Source organism: Mirounga leonina, unplaced genomic scaffold (genome assembly GCF_011800145.1).
Source record: "Mirounga leonina isolate KUSES-001 unplaced genomic scaffold, KU_Mleo_1.0 Mir_53, whole genome shotgun sequence".
Classification (NCBI taxonomy): Eukaryota; Metazoa; Chordata; class Mammalia; order Carnivora; family Phocidae; genus Mirounga; species Mirounga leonina.
In genome coordinates, this window is record NW_023270807.1 from 95,567,853 (window position 1) to 95,580,232 (window position 12,380).

At 38.1% G+C, this 12,380-nt stretch overlaps 1 protein-coding gene across 8 annotated transcripts in view; it reads left to right on the forward strand.

Moving 5' to 3' along the window:
- Positions 1 to 12,380, forward strand: part of UTRN (utrophin) — a 496,689-nt gene that overhangs the window by 418,099 nt on the left and 66,210 nt on the right. For all 8 annotated transcript variants that reach the window (XM_034990899.1, XM_034990900.1, XM_034990897.1 and 5 more), the window contains one exon: positions 11,125 to 11,186. In XM_034990899.1, the coding sequence (XP_034846790.1) occupies positions 11,125 to 11,186 (62 nt within the window). The remainder of the gene's footprint in view (positions 1 to 11,124; positions 11,187 to 12,380) is intronic.

The window sequence follows — 12,380 nt, forward strand, 5'->3', positions numbered from 1 at the left end:
CCCAAGTAAATTAACAAGCAAGTAAATAATGAGTGAAGGGTTTTTAATATACACTTCCCTTCGCATGGCTGCACAAGTAAGTAGAGGAAGAACGTTAAAAACAAATTTAGCATGATTGTCATGCAGCTAGAATTTCCTGGAGCATATTAATGGGATATATTAATTTAGCCAAAAAGAAAATAAGAGGCAGGTAGAAATGTAATTATTTTCAATGTAGAAGTATACAATTTTGTATACTCTAATGCCAGAATATAGTGAGAAAGTTGAAAGGAGAATGGGAAGAACAAATTGTCTTTATTTCATATTTTAATTTAATCAATTAGCTAAAACATACTTTGATGGCTCCCCAACGCATTTCTTTCTCTGTAGGTGTTTTTTCATTAATATTTTGAGGTGTACTGCAGTGGTCCCAGACTCATTTGTTTCTATAAAATGATAGAATATGGATCTGAACTGTAAGGGTCTATGTAGTATAAATCCCTCTGTGTTAATATCTCAAGTTGAAACTCATATCTTTAAATTATATTTGCTTCTTCTAAGGTAGGCTTTCCCAATCTGATCTGGTTATTTTTTCTTTTCTAGTATAATCCAGTGACAGCTCATTGTTCTATCAGTTTAAGGAAACCTGCAATGGTTCCTTCTGCCTTTATAATATACAAAAATCTACGATAAAAGCCAGATTTCTTTCTCTGTGAATTTTTAGTCATGTGTTTGTGTTTTGCACACGTTTTTCATTTCCTCAGCTGAAAGTTAATATCCAGGGTGTTTCAGGCATAAAGGGAACAATGAATAAAAGCTTTGGGTTGAACTTTCCTAATATGTCACATTAATCATATAAAACTCATTGCTTGTTATTTTGATCCAGAAATAATAATAGTAAATAGTCATAGCGGGTGATAATAATGATCACTGAAATGAATTATATTTTTTGGATATTCATTTGCCAGTCACTATGCTAATCCTGTAATTATCTCTTAATTCTCACTGAAGTGTCGGGACTATCATTACCCCATTTACAGGCCAGGCTTAGATAACAAGTACACACATAACTTGCTCAAGTCACACAACCAGTACAAGGAAGAGCTAGTGTTCAAAGCCGGGGACTGACTCCAGCTCCGCCCTCTTGACCACTAAGCCTCCAATTCTCTGCATTGAGTGAAGGAGAGAATAGAAGTTTTAGTCACATGGAAAAGTTGGGTAGGATGAAGATATATTTAGGAAGGAGCAGTCAGGTGGAGAAAATTTGAGCAAACATCCTTTTTTTTCATGCTATGGACCGGTTGCCATTTATGATGCACCTACTATGGGCCAGCAACTGAGTGCAGAGCTAATTTTCGTAGGCTCGTTTCTGTAGGGTAATATATGCTTTATATGTTTAAGGAAATGTCACACTGTGGTGCAGTAATGGACAAAGGTGCTTTTTGATAGGTAGAAAAATGTGGTTCTCCACAGTCCTGCCAGTCGGATCTTGACAGGAATTGAAAGGTAGGGGAGCAAACTGTATCCTTCCACTACCTTTCCTCAGCTCCATGGTCAGAGATTTCTGTCATTGGGTAGATTTCTGTCCATGATTAGGATGCTCAACAGAGCTGGCTCCTAAGTCCCATAGGGCTTTTACCATAGCTGGTTCTATACATGTCCGGTCTGTTAGTAAGTCAGACTCTTTCGTAGAATTTAGTAAGGTGAAGTTAGGAAATGTGGTTTTCCTTTCTCGCTCTATGATGTCATCTCTGAAGCTAGAGCGCGTGACTTTTCAGTAAGCCTTAGCAGAAAAGATGCTACGGCACTCATGACCGGGCTGTACCCTCACGTCTTAACAGTTTTTTTTTTTTTAAAGATTTTATTTAAAAATTATTTTATTTGACAGAGAGCTAGAGAGAGAGCACAAATAGGCAGAGCAGCAGGCAGAGGGGGAGGGAGAAGCAGGCTCTCCGCTGAGCAGGGAGCCCGATGCGGGACTCCATCCCCGGACTCCGGGATCACGACTTGAGCCGAAGGCAGCCACTTAACGACTGAGCCACCCAGGCGCCCCACGTCTTAACAGTTTTTCTACTCAAAGCTGAGGTGCAAGCCTAAATTCTTGATAGAATCCTAAGTGTGCTCACATGCATGCATGAACATTTTAGTGATGTCTTCTTAATAGATAATATATATCACAGTCTCAAAAACTGACATTTCTCAATCTTACAGCATACTCGTCAGGATAAATTATCTTTACCTACAGATACCACTTCCATGCATTCTCTGCCTTATTCTCATTCCCCTTGATGACTAGGCCTAAATCAAAATTTTCCTCAACTTATTACATCTCCTTTATATTTTCCTTTTCTATTCTCATGTCCATTAAGGGTAATTCCCCTTTCTTGCCTCCCAAGGGCATTCTCTGCTGCCCTAATCCATCAGGTGCTGGGAAAAAAAACAAAGTTTATAGTTGTAAATGAAATCTTGGAGAGCAAGTAGCTGTTCTTTATAGCAGTCATGCAGTTTATTTGCATAAACTGTATTTCCTTGTCTCATTATGTATGTACAGTCTAAAGGAGAGAATTAATGCTTATTTCTTTAGAGGAATCGTGGGCCCGTTTCGATGACGTAGGTGAAGTATTTCTTCCTTAAGTAAGAGCAGAGAGGAGTGACAGCAAAGGGATATCCAAATATTCAGCCTAACAACAAAGTCAGGGCAGCAAAGGTGTATTATAACAAAACAAAGAAAAAATTAACATAAAGCATTTTATGTTTAAAGATTGGAGGAAACCCATCCCAAAACAAAATAAATCCATAACAAAGATGTAACTAACAATGAAATACAAAGACAGCTCTCTCTGAAAGGCCTCCCACAGCTGTCTTCATCTCTCTCTTCCTCCTTAATCAAGATGCGAGATGGCATCCTTTTGGTGCCAGATTTTCAGTGGAGGAGTCTTGAGACACACTTTGAGTCTCTTTCCAAGAGTAGAGCTTGTGTTTTGGTTTTAATGATAAAGAAATAAATGAAATAGAAGCCTAAGAGAATGTACTGGAGAGGCTATTTTTCTAAGAAACAGTCTGTGACTTTATCTGTGTTGAAAATAAATATTTAAAACTCACTGGGCCAACTCTGCTGATGAGGACGGAAGAACGAAGTTGTTTTATGAAAGAATATAAGCATCTTGGGATCCCTGTACCTCCTGCTCTTGGAGGCAGCTTCGGACAAATGAGCACACCTTGGCTGATGAGAAAACTAACAGCAGGCCGCCTGCCCTGCAGCAGCCTTGTATTGGCAAATTGTAACCAGACAACTTCCAGTGAATTTACCAGTGCCCTGACTTATTGAGATAATTCAGGTGGAATTGACATTGTCTGAGAAGGACATTGACTAGTGCAGGACTTAAAAAGATACTGTTTTCCTGCCATTCATCTATACATTGCTGGGGCCAGTGTTATTATTACCATGAAGTGGGAATTTGGGCTTGGCATCTTCCAGATTACTCAGTTCCATTGTATTATAGGGGCACCATCAGCCTTACTGTGCAGTCTGACCTTTAGGGTCAAATTTGCAATTAATAAAGGTCTGCTATACAGTACAGAGGGTCACTGTGGGGCCACTAATAAGGTAAAAGAGATATTCATACTTTGATTTGTAAAGATTAAATTTTTAAAGTAGTCATTGAAACTAGCAAAAGTACAAAAGTAATAATGATCAAATAAACTGTGAAAGAAGTAGAATATCTTTTTCTATATTGATTATAAAGTAAAATGATACAGTGTTAGAGTCAATACAACAGTATAGAAAAAAATTGATTTCTCCTTTAAAGATTACATATGAAAGAGATAGAGTAGTAAAATTTTTTTAAAAATCTAAATAATATAAATTCAGCTAGAAGGATACAATGATAAACTCTGGTGGGAGATAATCCTGGAGTTGACACCCCAGGCAGGGGTATAGAGGACTCCCCAGAGCCAACTCAATAACAGGTGACCTGCAGGAATGTTGATTAATGTCGATTACTGGTCTGATCCTCCCTAGTGTGACAACTTAGAGGGACATGGGGGTAGAGTTAGGGTCAGAGGTGAGGCTGCTTCAGAGTTCTGGGCCCAAGACCAAGGTAAGGCTCCCTTGGGTTTACTGTGTGCACGTTCATTCTTCCAGACAGTCTTCCAGTGCCCTCAAAACAAGTATCAGCCGAAGCTCCCTGCACACTCAGGCATTTTGGTCATGAATCCTACTACTTTACTTTAAAAACAAATACAAGCAAACCTGTCGTATTGTTTTGTAACAAATTATTCTATCAACCATGCCTGGAATATTGACATTTGTATTTAGGGTTGCGGAAGCCTTTGTCTCTATATAGCCCTTTACATGCTTGTGTTTTTTAACCTACTCCTAAGCATGAAATTATTTCAAGTGCATTTTATAGTTGAATCCAATAGATTTGGAGTTATCCACTGTTGACAGTTTAGTCTTCCTGCCTTGTGTCTTCATCTTCATGACAAGCTAGTGGCATTTTCTTTTTTTTTTAAAGGCTCCATGTCCAATATGGGGCTTGAAATCATGACCATGAGATCAAGAGTTGCATGCTCCACCGACTGAGCCAGCCAGGCACCCCAAACTAGTGCATTTTTTAAGGAAGACTCTATGCTTTTACAATATCTGTTATCAAGTAGAATCCTGTATCTTATTTGGAATTTAAACAGGAAGGTTTTTTTCCTGAAATGTTGACATTCAAAATTTCTTAAGTTTTCCCTTAGATTTATTCTTATATTTCAAAAACTGTAACCTTGGCTTTCCTGCCTTTAAAAGCCTAGAAGATGGCAGAAAGTGTTTGCAGGGGTTCAAGAAGTTCTGTGTAACCTGAACACATATGTTTCATCCCCTGGAGGAAACAGCTTCCTCATCTTCTTCCAAATCTGTCCCCCACCGGCCCCTCAATAAGTCATGCACACAACACACACACACAGTAGGAATCTGCATAATGGCAGGAGTACTCCTTATTCTTTATATATTCTGGTCTCAAGTGAAATAAAGATTGGGGAGATTATAAATTCCAAGATGAGAATGCCACTTTTTAGATCCTTAAGAAGATACTACTCAGATAAATAACATTGCCTCAGATTGCCAGAATTTGTTTTCACTCTTTATGCTTTAATCAGCTGAATACAAATTGATTATCTGGAAGTTCCTTGATTCCTGTATTTCTATATAAACTTTCATAAGCATATATAAAGAAGGTGTTAGCAGAGTCTGCAAAAGCCCGTCATTCTGGAGATTCTCTCTTACATATAGCATCTCTTAGCTTCTACTGTGCTTTGTGACTTACAGAGTTGATTTTCTCTCCCTTATTTCTCCCCACCCTGAGGAGCGGTCTGGGGCATTGAAGACAGAAAAGCAGCCATTCTATCAGACAACGTGCAGTTCACTCGTAATTTTGATAGGGCCGGTGGGTAGAGGAGTGAAGTTGGAAATGAAATATATGTGGGTTCAGTAATGAATGGGACATGAGGTTGTGCACTCCTCATTTGAGAATTTTGTCTGTGAAGAAGAGAAAAAGGTAATAGCAGGAAATGTAGATTCAAGGTCGGGATGAGAGAGATTGTGTGTGTAAGGATGGCACATCCTTCAACGTTTATATTCTGAGAATGGTCTTATTGAGAAGGGGGTTAATGATGCAACACAAGAGATTTTAAAGAAATCTTTGGGGAAGAATTGGCCTTTGATAGGAGGAGGAATTCCTCAGAAAGGAGGAGAGAAGAAGACAATCTGACAGATGGAAGGTAATTTATTGATTTGGTGGTGGGAAGTTGAAGGAATTCTAATCTGGTGGTTTCTCATTTTTTTCAATGAAGTGTGAGATCAAGTGAAATGATATAAGGCAGGGAGGGAAACTTACTTAGGCTTGGGAGAGAGAAGGCAGTAATAAATTGTCTTGGGGTCTGGGAAGCAAGTTTATTAGGGAATGTTGTGTGGTTGCCAGCGGCTGGACATTTGAGGTTTGAAGTTAAATATTTAAAGTAAAATTAGTCTGTTGAGTGATTTTCTCCAGCTGTATTCATGCACAGCTGCTCAGGTCCAGAGAAGGCAAGTAATTGAGCTGATCCATGCTTGGGTTTTGCCAGGAGTGAGCGAGAAGCAAGGCAGATGAGATTGTTTGTAATGATTATAATGATGGACCATGGACTCAGATTTAGACAGATTCATCAGAAAGATGTTAGAATCTCAGTCATGCAAGTATACTTCCATATTAAGAACACAGGCTTAAAATCAGACCACCCGGGTCCAAATTCCATTTCTACTACTTGCTAATTCTGAGACTTGGAGCAAGTTATCTAAGTGCCCTCCCTATCCCTAGTTCCTTCATCCGTAAAATGGGGATACTGTCGGCACCCAGCTCATTGACTTTTTATGCAGATTGAGTTTACACGAGGAAAGTGTTTGGAAGGACACCTGGTAAAGACTGGACACTCAAATAGTAGGCTATTACTGTAATTAATTTTAGGCATCCTGACCTACTGTTGACGTCATCTTTCACTATGCACAGCAAAGAAGAAATATTTCTCTTTCTGTGATTGTCTTATCCCTGAACAATATGGGTCGTTCTTTTTCTCTCACTTGTATTTTTAATTAACTGACTCACCTTTAATTTTTTTTCTCTTACATGCCCTTAGAATCGCAGTTGAAATGAGATGACACATGGCAAAACTCACAAAATCCAGTTTCAAGCATAAAATTGAGTAGATAAGTAACAAGTAAATGTAAATTGTAACAAGTAACAAGTAAATTGACTAAGTGTCAGTTTTGGGGTAAGCAGGTTGCCTTCTTGCCATCTTTTAAGGTTTTATGGAAAAAAATGATGCCACTCTAATGAGGACAGATGGGTTTAAAAAGTTTCTTCCCCAGAGCAGTCTATTGCCCAGAAATTAATATCTTTTCAATCTATCAAAATTACTTGTACTTTGCTGTTGGTTCCTTTTCTCATATATTGGACCGTGTTGTTCTATAACATTTTTGTGTTCTATTCATTGGTGTACAATCTCACTTGTGTTTTACTTTCTGTGGCTTATCAGAATACATTATGAATAATAATAAATAGAAACGTGTATCGCTTATTAACCTCATTGGTTCAATATTTCATCAAAGTCCATAAAATACAGAGAGCACATGTTGTCTCAGCCAGGACACTTAAGAGTACATGGGGTGCTCTTTTAATAAGTATATGGGATAGCAGGTAGAAACTAGAACTGTCCAGGGTGTTAAAGGATGATTAAAAAAAACAGTTAATGGAGATTTCATGCACAGCACAGTGATTACCCACAAGAGTACTATGTTTTAAACTTCAAAGTTGCTAGGAGACTGGATTTTAAATATTTTCACCACAAAACAGAAATGATAATTATGTGATGGGATAGAGGGGTTAGCTAAGACAACTCTGGTAATCCTACTGCAATGTATAAATGTGTCAAACCAACATGTTGAACACCTTAAACTTACACAGTGTTACATCTCAATTAAAAAATAAAAATTTAAAAATTTAAATAAATCAAAAATTAGGTAAAATCTTGAGTCTCGTAGAATATAAAAAGAGCATGCGTCAAAGATTTCATTTAACTCACTAATCACAGAATGGGTTAGAAGTTGTAAGAGGTTTCCAGGAGAACACTAAGAATTTTATCTTCGTAATCAAATAAGGGATGCTAAAATGAAGTTTACCACTCGGTGTAAAGCTGATTCATTGGTCAGTGTCCACAGGACAGTCATCAGTTGCATCCCAGTGGACACAATTTGCATTTCTATGGATAAGAAACATTTGCATTGCTATCAGTTTTCTTCAGTTTCCAGAGTTTAAAATAGCTCGGAGACCCACTGACTTTTTTGCCCCCATGAAAGGCCTTCTCAGTTTTTCCCTTCACAAGCAGATCAGCACCCTACTTAAACATCACATGCTCTCACTATCGCTTTCTTCATATGATTTTGGACTTACCTGTTGATTGCTGCTTTGTTAGTTTTTTTTATAGTTTATCAAGCTGTACAGTATGAGGTTCTACTCCTCTTTCAGATATGAGGTTGGCCAGAACCTAAGCTGTTGTTATTTGTGGGGTGGGGGGGTGAGCAGAGAATGCTACTTTCAATTCTGTTTTGGTTGCCTAGTCTGGGAGGACTTGGAAGCATTTTGGCTGGATGAGCTGAGCAATCTGCAGCTGTTCAAATACTTAGAGCCTTTGGGTTGATTGTGGATTTTCCTTTAAAATCCTTCCCCCGCCCCCCACTAAAAAAAGAGAAGGAGAGAGAGAAAGAAAAAAAGAAAATCCAACAGCCAACTGCATCTACTACCTTTTTTTTTTTTTAACTGTTGTTTGGTAAGCTGCAGTTATACTTCTGTAACCAGAGGCTGTGTTTATTTTCAGCGTTGGCAGTTCTGCCTAATGAATCAACTGGTATTGAATTCACAAAGGGGGATGCCGTTTCCCTCCCTCCATCTGTTTGCCAAATGTGTGTGTTCCCTCAGCTCCTAGTAGTTGTTTCACTCAGAAGAGCCATTAGCAAGCGGGTCTTCTCATTGAATTCTCAGCCACTGCCATGCTGCCGTGTGGGATTTTCCCCTCGTGGTTCCATAGGACTTGTTTGCCAAAGCTCCACACTTGTGATTCTAGAGAGAGAAAGAGTGCTTATATTTGTTGTTTAAGTATAAAGTTTGGCTCTGCATTACTCAGAGCTTTAGTTTGGTTCTTGAGCTTTGATTTGGTCCTTCATGATGGGATGTCTGCCTCTGGACAGTAGTGTTGCCATGGGGATTTAAATTATTCCAAAGAGACAGGGGTTGTGGGAATACTGGTTGGGTGTCTAGCACTGGGAGCTCCTGATGGATTTTCTTGAATTATACTCTATTTCCAGCAAATCCTTCTTTAATTCTTATTGATGGTAGGGAGGAAGTTGTTTTATTAACAAAATCTGGAGGAATCTTTATTTTTTTGTTTTTGCTTTGCTTTGTTTTGTTTTTTACTTCATGCATGAGAAGCTTTTTAGGTCAGTTACTTCTCACACATGAACGTGCATATCAATCCCATGGGATTTTGTTAAGCTGAAGATTCCAGTTCAATAGAAAGAGTAGAGGTCAGAGATTCTGCATTTCTATCAAGCTGTGGGCCACACTATGAACAGTAAGAATTTTAGGTCAGACAGCTTCAGTACTTTCTCTGTGGTCTTTGGAGCAACCTGGAGGGGAAAATGGTAGAATGGTTTGGTTGGTGTTCAGCATCCAAATACAAAGTGGAAACATTTTACCTCTGCATTGGTGTCAAGAACCAGGTATGGGAGCTAGACAACTTTCTAGCTTCCCCTGGGATAGACCTTCACATTTTAGGCATGTTAATTTATGTGAGATTTTTTTTTGGAATTTCCAGAACATTTTACATACCCAATTTCATATCTAAATTTCAAATATTTTTCAAAGCAAATTATGAGTTCTTGGCGGGGTTCTGTTATATATATGCATATGTAACAGTTTATGTTCTTTTCCCAGTGACATGTCCCAATTTTTGATATATTACCTAGATTAAAAAAATAATCTCTCTTAAATTTGATGGCATGAATATTTTAATACCACTCTTTCGTGTACTGTGCCATTTCACTTAGCTTACTAAACAGTTTTGTAGGAACTGAGTGTTATCTAAGAAGTCTTTTGAGTACTGTTAAACCTTATTACTCTATTCTGACCTAGAAAAGGGATAGTAAAGTATTTTTAAATATAAGGACACTGATCCTTTGAAGTTAGGAGCTGTTCACTTCACACGCAGACACAAAGAAGGAACCTAATTTAAGCAGTAAGTGGATTTGTTCTACCTGCATCTTATTTCCAAAAGCCTTCGAATTCTGTGACTTAGTTTTGGAATTTACAGAAAAAGAGAAAATGTAAAACTTGCTTCTTAAGTGAAGAATAAGCATCATGAGAAAAACTTGAATGTCTGTCAAAAAGTACTAGTTAACTGAGAGAGGCTGATTGCTGAGAGGAGCATGAAGTCACATTGGCAAGAGAGATTCATGCAGAAGGGGAGTAGAGAATCCAGATACAGAAGAGGGTGTTGGGGAGGAAAAACAACTTTTCCTTCACCCTCTTAGGTTTAGTTTCTGGAGGTCTGTGAATTATGCTGACAAAAGACAGATTAGCAAGAGAAGAGCATTTGCTTATGCATGCAAGGCACATACTGTGATGAGTAACTCAAAGGGATGGTTAGAATTGGGGGCATATGTACCCAACTTAGCAGGGGAAAGAAGTTGGGGAGAAAAGGCTCCTTTGTGAAGACCCAGTAGGTTTCTTTAGGAAAGATAAATGGGTTTTTTAGGAGAATAAACACGAGATAAGAAAGTTTGTGATAATGTTTGTTTATGCAGGTGCAAGTAGTTTTTCTGTCTTCTTCGTAGCCATGAAACTCCCCCAGAGAGAGGATTTATGGTAGCCTTGTTTCCAAGAAGTTTCTGCGTTTAGTCAGATGAAGGAAACTCTGAAAAGACATCTTCCTACATCTGTTCAATCTCAGATGTCTTTAGCTTGAAATAATCTTTGTATCAATTCTAGGGCTCTGAGCGAGCCCCCACAGGGGAAAAGGGCTGATTTACACCAAGGAAGGAGAGACTGGAGGTTAAGGAGGAGGGAGCCTCACTTGATTGCGAGGTGAAGATGTTATTCAGAGTTAAACTCTTCATTTCTCAGTTCTTTGGAAATTTCATTAGGACTTCTAAAGTTTAGCAACTCTTTACAGCACTTCTGCTCTCGGAGGATTTATTCTGAATGAGGATCTATATCTGCCTAACACAAGTAGAATTATTCTGGAAACTACATTGATCTGGCTGCACCAAGCCTGAGGCCCCAGGGTCACACTTCATATCTGGGTTTTAATTTGTAGTTGTAAATCTTTGCGAAAGAGGTAAAACAACATTTTTTACTTATATTTTCACAATATAATTGCTCAAATAAAAATTTATTATTGTTTCAAATGTTAAGTAATAACTGGACATCGGTTTCAGAATGATCCGTCATGGGGATCATTTTGCATGTATTTTAAAAACTTAGAATAAACATTCTATTTGCATACATTCTATGTGACCTATATTATTTTGTATGTTCTTTAATTTAAATATACTACCCTTTTTCCCCCCAGTCACCAAACACAGACAACCTGTTGGGATCATCCTAAAATGACTGAACTCTTTCAATCCCTCGGTGAGTGCTATTTTATTTAATTAACCTAAACGACTGATAATTGTATATTCTTAATCGGAAACTAAGCACCAGTTTTTCCTACATGGCATGGTATGTTTAAAAGATTGTGTCACTGACGTAGAAAAAGCAGTTGAATTTCTGAGGGCAATGCAGGAAACAGTTTTTACCTTTCTTCTTGAGAGAACACGTGGTTTGAAATCGCAAGAGGGTGATTTTAAAAGGAGGAATGCAAGCTCCCTCACAATGAGTCATCTTAAACTTCAGCTTTGCCTGAAAACAAAAACAATGACAGCGCAGCAACCTCTAATTCATTGCTTTAAATTTCCTGTTAGCTCACATTTTGTTCAGTTAATGTTACAAAATTGGCTTGCCTAATTTCATTTTGTCGAAGTAGTCATGAAAAGCTAAAATCATTTTAATATAAAAATGTAAGAAAACACAGGAGGTGAGAATTCTAATCTTGTAGATTTCTGGTAGAATATGACTTGGAACTGATGACCTAGCCTGCTTCCTTTAGGTTGGTCCGGTGGTTTTGAAAGAGTTTTCTCTTTGGGTAGATAAGGCACTGCTGGAGGGGAGAGCAGCACCGGAAGGTTCTCATACCCACTCCCGCTTCAGCAGGGAGAGAGCACCCCTCTTGATCTCTTTAAATGTCAGGCATCTGTTGAGCTTTCATCTGGATGGGTGAGGGCGGCTAACAAAGGCTGAACAAATGAGAGAAAAGCCAGGGGTTTCTTTCGTTTGTAAAGTGAAGGTACAAACTTGATGATTTCTGAGTTTGCTTCCAGTTCAAGGAGTCTCTAATACAGACAACTCTGTCTTTAGGACACAGAAAGAAATTACGGTATCTTTTTTTGAACTTGATACCAAATCTTTTTTGGTACCAAACTTTGATACCAAAGTGTTTTGGTTTTTTTTTTAGCTGAAATATAATTGGCATATAAGGTTATATTAGTTACAGGTGTACAGTATAATGGTTCAATATTTGAATGTATTATGAAGCTGTCCATCAGAGGGTCTACTTACCATCTATCACCTCATGTCATTACAACATTTTTTATTCTTGTGATCTTTTAAGATCTACTCTTTTAGCAACTTTCAAATATACAGTATTATTAACTACATTTAGCCTCTTGTTTCTAAAGATCTGAATATAGATTATGGGATAATTTTAGCCATATCTATAAAAGAGCA